This window comes from Mchenga conophoros, linkage group LG10, assembly GCF_057382185.1.
Source record: "Mchenga conophoros isolate Kocher_MC1m ecotype Shallow Benthic linkage group LG10, M_conophoros_male_GT1.1, whole genome shotgun sequence".
Classification (NCBI taxonomy): Eukaryota; Metazoa; Chordata; class Actinopteri; order Cichliformes; family Cichlidae; genus Mchenga; species Mchenga conophoros.
In genome coordinates this window covers 10,943,549-10,959,381 of record NC_140535.1, presented here as the reverse complement: position 1 = coordinate 10,959,381, position 15,833 = coordinate 10,943,549, and the positions used below count along the sequence as shown (strand labels likewise).

The 15,833-nt window shown below is 40.9% G+C and overlaps 1 protein-coding gene across 2 annotated transcripts in view; it reads right to left on the bottom strand.

Moving 5' to 3' along the window:
* Window positions 1-864: 864 nt before the first annotated feature.
* Window positions 865-15,833, bottom strand: part of kcnip1b (Kv channel interacting protein 1 b) — a 37,238-nt gene continuing 22,269 nt past the window's right edge. Inside the window, exons 1-8 of one of the 2 annotated variants that reach the window (XM_085288526.1) lie at window positions 13,236-13,586; window positions 5,468-5,592; window positions 4,254-4,323; window positions 4,101-4,171; window positions 3,901-4,008; window positions 3,707-3,811; window positions 3,187-3,249; window positions 865-2,426 (exon numbers count right to left, since the gene is read on the bottom strand). In XM_085288526.1, the coding sequence (XP_085144652.1) occupies window positions 2,379-2,426; window positions 3,187-3,249; window positions 3,707-3,811; window positions 3,901-4,008; window positions 4,101-4,171; window positions 4,254-4,323; window positions 5,468-5,592; window positions 13,236-13,293 (648 nt within the window). In that variant the 5' untranslated portion in view covers window positions 13,294-13,586 and the 3' untranslated portion in view covers window positions 865-2,378. Of the gene's footprint in view, window positions 2,427-3,186; window positions 3,250-3,706; window positions 3,812-3,900; window positions 4,009-4,100; window positions 4,172-4,253; window positions 4,324-5,467; window positions 5,593-13,235; window positions 13,587-15,833 lie in introns of those variants that run through there. The other variant, XM_085288524.1, reaches the window with a different exon arrangement.

Here is a 15,833-nt window from a genome sequence, read left to right as displayed (position 1 = left end):
CACAAGCCACCGGCAAACAACACACTACAACCTAACCGCTGTTCCTTCCAGTCATATCCCGGACGAGCCCCCACATTGTTACGTCCCCACGATGAAGGTCTAGGGGTGTGTGTGGACTGGTAACAAATGGGTCCAGAACAGAATGAAAGGAGAACAGACAGAGGTGCTTAGTAAATAAAATAGTTTTTGTTATAGATAAAATTAACATAAGGAGCCGGCAACGCTGTTTTACCAATAACACTAGAAAAAGAAAAAGGTTGCAACAACAAAGAACACAACAACCAAACAAACTCCACACCACGAGGAGGCACTTCCAGGGGCCCACAAGCTCACCCTGTCACTAGCAGCAGCTAGCTTTACTGCTGCCGAGGCCCACAAGCCCACACTACTCATGTGACGCAGCTACACTGCAAACTGCTTCCACAACTCCACACTATAGGATCTCTCCCAACACCTTCGACACACAATGTGGGAACACCAGAGGAAAAAACACTCTCTCATACCCAGTTCATCCCCAGCTTATATGACCTAGGAGAGGTGATTGCTAACTGGGCCCAGGTGGTAAATGAGGCCAATGAACAGCAGCTGTGTCCTGGGGAGAGAGAAGAGCAAGAGAGAGACAGAGGGGTGGAGCAAGAGAGGAAGAGGCGGAGAGAAAACACCACACCCACACAAGGGCAGTTTCAGGAGGCCCAGCTAGGGCCGTAACAATACTCATTAAATTTTTCAGTGACTCCTTAGAGCCTGCCCTGTGTTTTTGTGCTCTTCACTCATCTGTTTAGGTTTCTGCTCTAATAATTATTACATTTTTTAATAGCATACAAAAATATAGGCACACCAGTATAAAGTAGCACACCACTCAAATTTAAGAATGGACACATTTATTCATATGGCTTAGAATGAACCTGTTGGTGAGATTTAATAATCTGATTCCAAAATAAGATCTCCAAGACCTGAGGCTGCGATGTCACACGGTCGCACGGTGCAGAAAAAAGAGCCTCTCTAATGACTGCGAAAAAGAACAGCAATTAATATTTTAGTGCCTAAACTACGATAGTCTTGTGAGTTTTCTATTATGGTGGCGCATTTAAATACACCACGAGTCACAGGAAACCTTCAGTGGGCTACTGCTACAGAAAAAAACCCTATTTTCGGTGTACCATGTACGTCAGTGTGACATCACTGTCCTCGTTTAAATGGAGGACACAGTGCCAAATGTTCATTATTACAAATGGAGCTGTCCTCAGTGTCATATCACATTCCAAAGCTGACATTCAGCGGTTTTCCCTGCAAGATTATCAGAAGCTTTCTCAGTTCTTTGCTGGAATGGACCAGCAGCAAAATCTTGCTTTTTCTGACACAGTGATGTCTTTTGGACAAAACTTCTTCTGTGGCATCGCTGTCTCCATTTGAGAGTCACATCCCGATTACTTGTCATCTGTGCAAATGAACATCTAATAAGCCTCTTCGTCAACATCTTTGATTTGCGGGCATTTCATAATTCTGTTTAAAATTTTTTCCTGTTCGTTTTTCAATCTTTTTAAAAAAACCATTTTTGACAATACACCAATTTGACCACAAGCCGAAAAGCAGCAGATGAAAACATGAAAAAAAGAATGAATTGGTTTCTTTTTCACTAAAAAAAGAAAAGAAAAGATAAGCACACACACACCATGTAAGACCCAGGAAATGTGCTGCTTTAAAATTATTTGACTTGTACTGTAAGTTTTGGACAGACGAGCATAACACAGACTCAGCACACAAGCGACATCCAGGCCAGCACAAATTTACAAGGGTCACTGCATCAGTGAAACCAACGTACAACGTTTGCGGTATCTCATATCTGTCAACCGCAAGATGGATGGGACACAAGTATAGATTTACTTATGGTCAAATCTGTCAAAAAAAATTGGAAATAAAACAAGCATGCAATCATACTTTGGCAAAAAAACAATAAAAAAAAAAAAAGCAAAAAAATAAACAAACCCCAACTGCTTCTTGGCAAAAAAGAAAATAAAACGATCAGCTTCTTGAGCACATTGCCCTTCGCTGGTCAGGAGCAGCCTCATAATGGATGAGCAGCTTTATCTTTAACAGGCCAATCTTCATGTCTTCATGACAGAACAGAGACGAATGTGTTAAAATCCATGTCTTTGTGTTGTGTGTCGAAACTCGTCAGGAGCACTAAAGAGCATCCCAGTCCAGTCCCTTCATACAAGTCATTGTGGGGGATTCAGCCTATATCCTGACCACAGCTGGATAAAACAGGAGGAGGAGGAGGAGAGACTGGATGTACTGCACATATGCATCCACACACACGCACTCACATTCAGCCCTCTCATTTTTCCATGTGGTTGTCTCCACCCTCTCCGCTTGTTCTACATCACGTTTTCAAACAGCTGCATGGATCTCATCATAGTTTCATCCTGTTGAGAAATAAGACAAATGGTGTATGGAATTATTTTGAATACCTGTGTCTGTGAAATGAAATCATCTGATGGATTGTGGATTTTCTTATGCTTGACTTTTGACATAAAAAAATTTAAGTAATGGTGAAATTATGTAGGCCTATTTACACTTTACACTATTTACACTATTAACACTGCATGTATTCAGGCTAATATACACCACTGAGTCCTTCTCTAAAAAAGGGCCAGATTTAACAATGTCTGTGAATCTGGATTAAAAAAAAGTGTTTAAAGTTTTTATAACATGTATAGTGCCATCTTGCACCAGTACATAACATGATGTCAGTGCGTTAGTTGGTTGCTGCTGATCGCTAATATAATTTAATGTAAGTCTAACTACTAAAAGAACCAATAACTCAATAGAAAACAAAGAAACAAAATCTAAAAAGCAATCTAAAAGAGTCACTTTAGTTTTATGTTTAAATAACAGAGGATATACTGTTCACATTCACTCTTTCAAACAGTAAGTGGCTTTTAATTGTTAGCTAGCTGCAATGAAATGGGAAAATCCACCTGTTAGCCGTAATGTTAGCGTTCGTAGACCACTTTATGAATGAGGACTGTGTGGAGGAGAGGCTGTTTGAGTCAGGTGTAGTGGTGGTTTCACGACTAGAATAACAAGCTTAAGTAAGAAACTAGTTGCTTTTTTATGCATATTATATTTTAATTCTTTAAAATATAATTCATTTGACAAAAACACATGAAGAAGAATACTGACCTCTTGGCAGGCTACAATGAACTCCTCCAAAGTCACCACACCATCTTTGTTCTTATCCATTTTCTGTAGAGAAAAAGTTATTTTTATTTTGTTGATTCTGTTCTGGTGGCATTGCCTTGCATCCTAACCCTAATGAAACAATCTAATAATGACTACAAAGCTGCTATAAACCAACAAAGGTTTCTTGGGAAGTTACGGGGTTATGACAAGAGACATTAAAAGTCTGCTTTCCTTTCATAATGTGTAAACACTAGGGTTTATAAACCTTACGAGACTGAAAAATGTAGTTAAGTTGAAAGTGTGAAAAAAACTCCATAAAGGGAGTTGATCCAATTTAAACAAATAGTATGGCTTGTTGTCTGTAATTTTGTAGTAATCTGTAAATCTGTAAATTTTATTGTCAATTCTTACTGTCATTTAATGGTCGGGCATTGCACAGCAATAAGCATTTCACCAAACATCATACTGTGTATGGTTGTGTGTGTGACAAATAAAATTTGAATTTGAATTTGAAATGAACCTGAAAAAAGGCATCCACATGCTGCTGTGGAACGTCTCCCTTCAGTGCAGGGTAGGTGTACTTGCCCATCATGTCATATATGGCCCTCACAATCTCAGTCATTTCCTGCAAGAACAGGAGATTCATGTCATGCTTAGACAAAGATTTGAGATAACAAATGATATCCAGTTAAAACTGTAACAACACAGTCTCACCTCTCTGTTTATGTATCCATCTCTGTTGATGTCATACAGGTGAAACGTCCACTCCAGCTTTTCCCTTAGTGTTCCCCTCAGCAGAATAGATAGTCCCATTACAAAATCCTGTCCAAAATAGATCAGGGAAGTGGGAAAGCATAAATTAAAAAAAGAGCAGAAAATTAAAGAAATAACTAACATTTTGTCCATTTTTGTACCTTAAACTTTATGGAACCATTGTTTGCAGTGTCAAAAGCGTTGAACAGATAATGCGCATACATGCTTGCATCTGTAACACACATGGAAGAAAAGTGTAAAAAAAAGAAAAGCTTCATAGTGCAATAAAAAAGATTAAAAACTGTGTACTTTACCTCCATGAGGAAAGAACTGTGCATAAATGTGTTTAAAAGTCTCCTCATTCACAACTCCACTTGGACATTCCTGTGGAAGAAATGAGACTCTACAGTTATTCTACTCAATGAAAATTTGGTTGTCTGATGATGTGATGCACACATATACTATATTGCCAAAAGTATTCACTTGTCTGCCTTCACATGCATATGTACATAACTGACATCTCATTTTTAATCCATGGCATTTAATATTATGTAGCAATAGCAACTTAAACTCTTCTGGAAGGGTTTTCAACAAGACTTAGGAGTGTGTTTATGGGAAGGTTTGACCATTCTTTCCAGAAGTGCAATTGTGAGGTCAGACACTGATGTTGGATGAGGAGGCCTGGCTTGAATTCTTTGCTCTAATTCATCCCAAAGGTGTTCTGGCAGGTTGAGATTAGGCTGAGATACAGACCAGTCAAGTTCTTCTACAACAAACTTGCTCAGTCTTGTCTTTATGGACTTTGCTTTGCGCACTGGTGCGCAGTCATGTTGAAACAGAAAAGGTCATCCCCAAACTGTTCCCACAACACTGAGTTTCTTTCACTGAAACAAAAAGGATGAGCCCCACTCCTGAAACCCCCTCCCCCGCAAACTTTACACCTGGCACAATGCAGTCAGACAAGTACTGCTCTCCTGGCAACCGCCAAACCCAGTATTATCCATTGGATTGGAGAAGCACGATTTCTCAGTCCAAAGAACATGAAGCGCTTTGTGTGCTTTACTTGAGCAAAGGCCACATGAAGCACATGTGCAGTTGATTCCACAGAAAATTAGCGACCTCTGCTCAATATGCACCTCAGTCTTGCTGACCCCACTCTCTAATTTTATGCGGCTTACCACTTAATGAGTTGCTGTCATTCCCAATCTCTTCCATTTTGTCATAGTACCACTAGCAGTTAACTGTGAAATATTTAGTAGTGAGGAAATTTCACAACTGGACATTTTGCACAGTACCAGAGCTCCTGAGAGCAACTCATTCTTTCACAAATATTTTTAGAAGCCGTCTGCATGCCTATGTGCTTGATGCTATACACCTGTGGCCATGGAAGTGATTGAAACACTTCAATGCCTCAGTGATTTAGAGAGGTGTAACAATACTTAGAATGGAATAGAACAGAGTTTTGGCAATATAGTGCATTTTAGTATGACTGCATTTTTTAAAATAACAATATCTGGTGTGTGCTTACATTTTTAAAACCACGATAGAGGATCTGCAGTTCCTGCTTGGTGAAGTTTGTTTGGGCTTCGAGTTGCTCAAGTCCTTCTGGTCTGTGGCACACCATCGTCATCTCAAGCTCATCATCTGTTTTATCTACAGGGAAGGGTAAGAGAGAGGCAGTTTAAAAAAAGAAGATGTATGTGAGCCTCAACATTTACACGCTGTCTGTTTAACAGTATGTCCCACTCAGGATTTAGAAATATGATGGCTTTTAAATACAGGAAAGAGATGACTCAGCGAAGCTTGAAAATGTTAAGTCTGCAACGAATGTTGTGGGATCAAAGAGAATAAAAAAGTGCTTCTCGGAGTGAAGCAGAAGAAAAATAAGGGAGGATGAGGGAAAAAGAGAACAAAGGAAGGATTTGTGGAGAACTTCATCTACTTGACAAATTAGGTTTCCCCTTAGGAGCTGAAGCATTTTATTAATGGCAACATGGTGCTCAGTGCCCAGTCCTGTGGAGATGGATGGTGGTTAATGATCTGAAGAGATGCTGCTGTGGGCAAGTGTTTGTCACTGTGACTATCTCATGCTACAGGGCAGCGGCTTTACAAACATGGACAAATATCCAGAAGAAAACTCCCAGTGGCTGTTGTGGGCCCCGGTGAAGAAAAATCTGAAGTCCGACGCTTTGTGTGAGGTATAGAGATGGCCTATTTACAAAGGGTGGTCTGTGGCTTGAAATGCATTGTTGAGACTGCAGGTATTATTAGATGATATGTCCTTGAATGAATTGTTTTGACACAAAAGTGTGGACAAAGCACACTATCAATTCCCAGAATTTCTCAATCACCTATGTTATTAACTTGAAAAACACACACGTGAGAACAAATAAGCTTCCTAATGGATTCAGACTCAGTTCAGATGATTAGACACGAAGAAAAGGAGATTAACATGACTACATTGTTCTTCTTCTTTTTTTTGGATGGTAGTGATGACTCATTCATTTCAGCCCATTCATGAGTGGTGTCAGGATTAATCCTCAACAATGAAACTGTATCAAGTAGCATACATCATTATGCCAGAGGCCATTGTGATTTAAATTTTAAACAGGAAACAGGAGAAGAGGCACAGCTATAGAACTGCCTGCAGCCACATTCTCGGTCGTAACAGGTGCAATCTTCATTTAAGTCCCACCTACACCAGGGGGGAAAGCAATTACCGGCTCTTCGTTGACTTTTGAGTGGGAGAGACGATCCTTGTCAATTCTGTCTGCTAGTGAAAAATAGAAAACTTACTTAAACGTTCTGTGTGAAATGGACTGCAGACTGATTACAGAACCCAGAATAGGTTTTTATGAATTTCTAAACTGAAAAACTGTGACTTTAAGGAGAAATAAACTTCTAGGAAAATCCCGTGACTAGGAAATGTAGTGAAACTGTGGGATCCTAACAGTCATATACGGAATATGTCAAATAAGTCGATAATGCCAAAATTCCAGCTTATGTCCATACCATAAGCTAAGCAGGGTCAGGCCTGGTTAGTAGTTGGATATGCAATGTGTTAGTTAGTGCTGTTGCCTCATAGGAAAAAGGTTCTGGTTCAAATCCACCATTTAGCCAGGGCCTTTCTGTGTGCTGATTGCATTTTATCCCTTTGTTTGTCTGGGTTCTCTCTGGCTTCTCCCACAATCCAAAGACATCCAGTTAGTGGGGTCAGGTTAATTGGTGCTTCTAAATTTCCCATAGGTGTTAGTGAGAATATTGTCTTTCTGTCTGTGTTAGTTCGGTGACAGACTGAGAACCTGACCATGGTGCACCCTGCCTTTTGCCCTTGGATGGCTAGGATAGGCTCCAAGCTCCCTCACAACCCTGAATTAAATAAATGAAAAGATGGATGGATGTCAGTTTTAGTCCACTACATTTCTGCAAAATGAGGTAACAAACTTTCAGAACGCTGTAACATTACTATGCATGTAAGTGCTTTAGCTAACAACAGTGGCTTGCTACTGTTGTTAGCTAAAAGTTTTTATTTAGTTTTTATCTTTTTTATTCTCTAGTGTCAGAAAGGAGAATTATTCATGGTATGTTCATTGGTAGAGGAAGATTGAAAAGCTGTTGGCCAATCAGTGTGCACTTTCACAGTGAGATCCCACCCTTGCTTGTCACTTCCAGTTTCAAACAACATGATGGTGAGACCAAAAATGCTCATCTCAAGGCTTAAAAATGGATGTCTCCGAAGGTACACCCATCTGCTACGCTGTTTAGTATTTCTAATAGATAGCTAACATTAATTTTATAATAGCTATGTAGATACAAGGTGCTAAAAAAGTCCTAGATTAACAAGCTAAATCTAACATTTTAGTCAGCTAGTTGCACTTGTATGGGCAAGCCAGAGGGCGATGGCACGATATGGCAGCCTCGCTTCTGTCAGTCTTCCCCAGGGCAGCTGTGGCTACAACTGTAGCTGCCTCCACCAGTGTATGAATGTGAGAGTGAATGAATAGTGGTATTGTAAAGCGCTTTGGGTGCCTTGAAAAGCGCTATATAAATCCAATCCATTATTATTATTATTATTATTGTATAAGCATGCCAGCTTTCTTTTTATTATTGTGATGCTAACTTTATTCTCCTGTATTTTCTCCTTTGTTTCATTTAGTAAAAACATGCACTAAAGGTTTAAATACTGCTTACATCTGGACAGGATGGTTGACACAGCTATAAAAACCGTTAGGGAGTAGTCATTTCAATGAGATTTTCCACATGCTTGGGAAACTATAGCAATAAAATGTTCACTAGAGACACACATGTTGCCTCTTACCCCAATCTGCCACTTTTACATGGCCTATTTGTCAGTGGTGAGATAGCATGGTGTCCATTACCATGCAAACATATAATGCGTTACTTTCTCTCAATCTCCCTTCCATCTTCCCCTGAGCTCCAGTTCCAACCCACTGACTCATGTTGTCATGGAGATAGATAGCCATAATAAATGTGAGCAGTGGTGGTTTCTGATGACTCTGCGGTGGTTGGATGCATCAGCAGGGATGATGAGACAGAGTACCGGGCTGTGGTCGACTCCTTTGTCACGTGGTGTGAGCAGAATCATCTGCAGCTCAACGTGGCAAAGACCAAGGAACTGATCGTGGACTTCAGGAAGACCAGGAAACACTTGACCCCTGTTTCAATCCAGGGGGTCAGTGTTGACATTGTGGAGGACTATAAATACCTTGGAGTACACATTGACAATAAACTGGACTGGGCTAAAAACACCACAGCACTTTACAGGAAGGGCCAGAGTCGTCTCTATTTTTTGAGGCGACTGAGGTCCTTCAACATCTGCCAGAAAAAGCTGAGGATTTTCTATGAGTCTGTGGTGGCCAGTGCGATCCTCTATGCTGTTGCATGCTGGGGGAGCAGGCTGAGGGTCGCAGATGCCAACAGACTTAATAAACTGATCCGTAAGGCCAGCAATGTTGTGGGGATGGAGCTGGACTCCCTCAAGGTGGTGTCGGAGAGGCGGATGCTGTCCAAGATAAAGACAATGTTGGATAACACCTCCCACCCACTCCATGACATGTTGGTCAGTCACAGGAGCTCGTTCAGTGAGAGACTGAGATTACCGAAAAGCACCACTGAACGACACAGGAAATCATTCCTGCCTGTGGCCTTCTCCCTGTACAACGCATCCACTTAACACACTGTTTGCTGCTACAACTACACATGTTTCTTTTCCAAATATTTATTTATAAGTGACTTATGTATGTATGTATGTATATATATATGTATATATTGTACTATTCTTAGTTAGCGTATTGTCTGTCTTGTCTTAATGTTGGTTTAAAATGGAGCACTGTAACAAAAAATAATTTCCCCCAGGGATCAATAAAGTATTCTGATTCTGATTCTGATTCTGATATACTGGATCAACCATTTTTTAAAGGTGTCAAACACAATTTGTACATATATTTTCCCTGTGACTAAAAGTCTCTCGGTTACATGAAAACAGAAAGACAAAGGTGCTGTTAAGACTCCACCTATGTGGACTAATCTTTCCTGTGGGCTGATTTCTCTTTCCTGTTAATGTGACAGTGTGATTAGAAACAGATGAAATGGAATGAGGGTGATGAAAAGGCAGAGGTGTTGATTAGAGAAAGCTGAGACAGGACTGGGAGGAGAGGAAGGAAGAGGTGGCAGAGCGTGAAGAAAAACAAGAGACAAGAAGGAGAACAGCAAAGGGCAAAATGGGAAAACAGAATAACACCGAGAAGAAACGAGAGCTGAACTGGGCTCAGAAGCACAGTCAGCAAAAGAATATGTTGCCTGAGGGTTTCAAAAACCTGTTGAATATATCATATCATATAACAGAATTATTTGATCGCAGAGTAAGACTCAGACAAAGAAATGCTGCAGACTTTTGCAGTGAGTCTTGTTATAAATGGTGCAACAACTGCTCTGCATGTGATCACTTATTAGCATGTAATGGAAGAAGGTGGGAGACGCTGAAATGGTGCTGATAATTGAAAGTGCGTGTACATGCTTTCTTACGCAGTCAGTGGCAAACACTGCAGCACTAATGAAAATGAAGGTCATGTAGAAGTCTATGGGAAAATTACTCTTGGTTTTCCTTATAAATTTATGGTCTTAATCACTAGTTTCAAGTCATAGTTGAATCTAACATGATCTATCACATCATCTTGTAAAGTATGTCCTATAGGCTGATGTTATATTTTGATTAGGAAGTTACTACCATATGAGTGTGCAGTGTCCCTCAGATCTGCCTCCTTCTCATCACATCTGGTTTTGGAAACACCAAGATCAAGGCAGACACTTTTTACAGTTCTGCATGCTTTGACTTTGGCATGATCTTGCTTTCTTCTTCCCTTTTTTCTTCTTTCGTCCTCTTAACTTCACGGAAGCAGCCGACTGCCCAAACAGCTAGCCTTGTTCCAAATATAATCATCCTACCAGTTTATCTAAAGCCTGCTACTTATGAGATTATATCTGGTTTCTTTAATCCAGCAGCCTTCTGGTGTCTGTAGCCATGAGGACAAAAGTTGAAGAAGTCACTGAGCCGGGTCAAAATCATAGTCCCCTACGTGATTCCTCACAAAACCCACAGCAGGCTGTTTGGTTTTGCTTTGTACAAAAGCTGACTGGGCTTTGGAAGTGCTGAATGCTGCAGGAAGAGTGAGGAGAACTGTTTCCCCTACCGTATTGTGTGGACAAGCCCCCCCAATCCTAAGAACACATTTTGACCTGAATGTTTTTCTTGATTTGCGACAGCAATCTCTCTGCGTGTTTCAAAGTTTTGTTGAAAGTTTATACAGGACCTTTTTCAAGACAAACCAGGTATAGCACAGATTGGCTATACTGGTCAAATATATACCAGTTATATTAGGGCATTAGAGAGATAAAAACAACAAGCCCTCTTCCTCTTAAAATAAGTTATATGATTTTGTGTATATATATATATATATATATATATATATATATATATATATATATATATGTATGTATATATATATATATATATATATATATATATATATATATATATATATATATATATATATATATATATATATATATATATATACATAAAGACAAGAAAGCTCCTTACCATGCATGGAGGGTTTCACCCCAAGTCCAGCACCCTGAGGCTGTACGCTAAGCGGAAGGAAGGGGGCCGGGGACTGGTGAGTGTCAGCACCACAGTCCAGGATGAGACAATGAACATCCAAGAATACATTGGGAAGATGGCCCCAACTGACCAAGTGCTCAGTGAATACCTCAGGCAGCAGAAACCCAAGAAAGAGGAGGGAAACGAGGAACCATCATGGAAGGACAGGCCCCTGCACGGTATGTACCACCGGCAGATAGAGGAGGTGGCTGATATCCAGAAATCCTACCAGTGGCTGGACAAAGCTGGACTGAAAGACAGCACAGAGGCACTAATCATGGCAGCACAAGAACAAGCTCTGAGTACAAGATCCATAGAGGCTGGGGTCTATCACACCAGGCAAGACCCCAGGTGCAGGCTGTGTAAAGATGCCCCAGAGACAATCCAGCACATAACAGCAGGGTGCAAGATGCTAGCAGGCAAGGCATACATGGAACGCCATAACCAAGTGGCCGGCATAGTGTACAGGAACATCTGTGCCGAGTATAACCTGGAAGTCCCGAGGTCAAAATGGGAGATGCCCCCAAGGGTGGTGAAGAATGACCGAGCTAAGATCCTGTGGGACTTCCAGATACAGACGGACAAAATGGTGGTGGCTAACCAACCGGACATAGTGGTGGTAGACAAACAGAAGAAGACGGCCGTAGTGATCGATGTATCGGTTCCGAATGACAGCAATATCAGGAAGAAGGAACACGAGAAGCTGGAGAAATACCAAGGGCTCAGAGAAGAGCTCGAGAGGATGTGGAGGGTGAAGGTAATGGTGGTCCCCGTGGTAATCGGAGCACTAGGTGCGGTGACTCCCAAGCTAGGCGAGTGGCTCCAGCAGATCCCGGGAACAACATCGGAGATCTCTATCCAGAAGAGCGCAGTCCTGGGAACAGCTAAGATACTGCGCAGGACCCTCAAGCTCCCAGGCCTCTGGTAGAGGACCCGAGCTTGAAGGATAAACCGCCCGCAGGGGCGTGCTGGGTGTTTTATATATATATATATATATATAGCATTTATGCATACTCAGTGATGAGCAGTATTGCTAGAACAAGCTATATTTTGTATCCTACTTGTAGCTTACCTCTGAGTCTCATTTCTTGTGTGGCTGTGGTCCCTGTTTATCCCCTACAGGATCAGACTTTATCTGTCCTATCTTACATACCTCCTCACAGCTGGCACCACAACGCATTTTTTAACAGACCACTTACTTCGAGCTAAAAACAATCCCTAGATGACCTGCTTTGCTGAAAGGTCATTTAAAGGCTCTTATCAAAACACAGACAAGCGGTTTCATCCTATCTGCATTTAAAGCATTACCCTCATACCGTGGGGCATTTCATCAATGTCTTTTTAAAAAGTCATTATTTTGCTGCCTTTTCATGGTTCTAATCTCGATCTCCCGCTGCCATAAATTCATCATTCAACCTGGTGGAGTATGCGCTCACACTCTCCCTTTATGCCCCTACAACCCAGTCTCCATGACAACAGGCTTTTCAAGCATAAGGCCAGGGAGAGGTATGATATGTGAGCTGCGTGTTAATTCAAGTGCCCAAAACCTCGCTCCCTCCGTGTTTCTGTTTCGCTCACTCACTGGCGCGTTCGATGGGCATGCACCAAACACACACAGGCATAATTACAGAGACAGAGCAGTGATTTTGCTCTGTTATTTTCAAGGACATCTTTCTTCCATCCTGTTGTCTCTAAATCATTATCTCCGCACAAGTGCTGTACCTCGTCACTGAACGTGAGTGAGAGATGCTTCACCCTCCACAATACTGCTGCCACTTCTAGAAGTAAACATTGTAGATTTCTGTTTGAGAAAACAGAATCAGCACTACTGGCTTTTCATTAAACCTATGTAACATTTCCACGATTCATTATCCACTTTTTTTTCCCCTTTAACTTCATAGTTCAATTAATTAAATCACTTGGCAAAAACAGGGTGAAAGCATAAAGTCTCTTTGCATTGGATAAGCAAAGAAAATAACTAAAACAAAGACATATCATGATTGGCAGCTGGTGTACAAACACTACGATCTTAGTGTTACTGTCAGTTTGGTCTAGCTTTCTGTTGCTCTTTTTGTCTCGTCTCCATCTCTTCTCTTTGTGACTAACATCGACGTACCTCTAGATGGTCTCCGCTGTTTGGTTTGCATGGTCAAAGTGCCCACCACTGCACCCATGTTGTCACTGTGGAAGCCAGGCCGGCCAAAACAACCCAGAGAGTAATAGTCCCTCTATTTACTTCACGATTTTGTCAGCCTGTCGTCCTGTTGCTGCCTCCCTCCACGGCTCTGTACCTTACAGGATTTTTTTTTTTGCCCCTGTCAAGTCCTTTCACTGGGTCCAGATCTGTCACGGGGGGACGCTTCTCCTCTTTGAGCTGACTCTCTTGAATTTCTGATCCCTGTCTCCAAAGACACACACACACACTCACACGCACAAGCTGCTCCTGCCTCTTTGCGCCACTCCCTCTGTTCTGTGCCTCACTCTACTCATCTGTCAGCCTTTACCCCCCCACTCTTTCGAGCTCCCTGCCTCCTCATGCCCTTGTGGTATTGTAGAGTGGTGTAGTCACTAATAACGCTTACTGACATGTGAAGTGTGTGCATTTAAAGCACACACGTGTATTTTCTCAACCCAGTGGTTACTACTCCAAATGAGCAATTTGCTCCCTGAAGTGTGTACCATAATGAGGATGTAGCTATATGTAAGACTGCCCACTTGGGATGGCATTTGTGCATGCCTATGTTAACTCACCACAGGATAAAGGAGCACATCTTTTTCTCTATCTAGAAAGAATTAAAGTTAATTGTGAGATTTTGAAGAAATATTTTTAGAAAAAAAAACAAATCAAATGTGCTACAAACAAGAACATTTGTATTAAACGGTGCCAACGAATCTTCACAGAGTGGACTGCGTGTAACGTGGGATGGAAAGCTGTGGGGGTGAGTGATGCTTGTTTTCCTTCAAACTCAGAAAATAAAGCAGGGTTGCTGGATTGCAGCACAAACAACACAAGCAACAAAAAATAGCTAATCAGTAAAGCGTAAAATTTAGATTTCACTGTGGATTTCTGCAGGAGAATTCAAATGGTCTAAGTTTATGGAAGCTACTTGAAGGGCAGTTAGCTCAGTCTTTGTAAGCTGCTTGTAAAAACATTGAGATACACACAGAAAAAATGTGAATGATATTGCATCCAATCAAATATTCTACTGGCGGCCGACCAAAAAATGTATTGCCTTTGTCTCGCTCCTTGTTTGTGTATGTGTGTGTCTGTGTTTGTGCACGCGAGGTTCAGAAAACCCTCTCACACTTTAAAAAATTCATTGAGGGCCATTTTTTCAGTGCTGTTTCAGCTTTCTTGTTTCTTGAAAGTTGACGTCTATATGTTCTGTTCTGAGTATTTAAAAACAAGATCCATGAGCAAAAATGATAATAATGATGATCAAATCCACACTGTATGGGAGTACAGATTATTTTTTACAACCTAACTCTGGAGCCTGACCCTAGATCAGCTGTGCAGTTCAGTTTCTTTGTGTGGGTAGTGCTGAGAAAAAGAACTTAACATGGACTAAATAATTAAACATGAAGTCATGCATAATTCTAAAATAATTTAAACTTCTCTCAACTTAGATATTATCTGAAGTTAGATGGATGTAGCCGCTGGATCTGAAAAGTGAAGCAAATTTAAGGATTTTTTCTTAAGGTTAGAAAAGGTCAACTATTTTGGCTCCAAAAATAAGTCTGATTGCATGCCGGTCAATGAGAAAACGACCCTACTGCTTACTTTACAACCCCAGTAACCAGATTAGTAGCCCCAGCTTTTAGAGAATCCACAGTGATGTATGTTTTGTAAACTGTGATCTAATTTTGAGTAAAATAGATGATCATCATTGTATAGTCAATAAGATAAGTGACTGTATAGTGAATGGGGGTTATCAAGATCTACTGCTTACTTGGTGTCTGAAATCAAAAAAGCCAAGATGGTGAGAGCTGAGCGAGGGGCATTCTGCAAAACATTAAGGACCATCATGTTTTATATCAAGTGTCTGTCCTAAATTTTTCTTGTATCCCAGTTTCATCCATTCAAATATAGTCCCTCTGTATAGTGACTTTCATGTAATGATTTCTCTGCCTTCTTCAATGCAGTAGTATTTATTTTTCCTTCTTGGATAATTCAGGAAGCATAAAGAATTTGTAAACTGTGTCACAGATGTTTCTAACTCGTTTATAATCTTCACCAAAAATAACCTGCTTGACATACAGACAGTCACACTCACACACTTGCGATGGGAAATTAAGTATTCCGATTACTAAATAACCCGGTGTAATCCCTGTGACAGATGTTTGCCATCTGGAACAGTCTTAGTGCACCATATCACCCTGCACTATGACAGACATTCAAGGACGCTGCATTGCAGTCTGGCTTCATAATCTCTTCAAAATCTTTTCTCTAATTCACATACAACCCCTTCTACAAACAGTGGGAAGGACACACTTGGACCTTGTACACTAATCAGCCATTATTTATGATTTTATCAGTCATGTTGTTTTCCATTGCTACTTTGGTTAGTGTTTTTTTTTAAATAAAAATATGAGATGAGAGAGGTGTTATCTTTGGTTCTGAAACACAGCTGACACAACTGTTTGCTCTTTCTTGCATAGTCAGTATGCCCTGAGCAAAGCAAGAGGCACATTTGTGCACTGCCTATACTGTGTG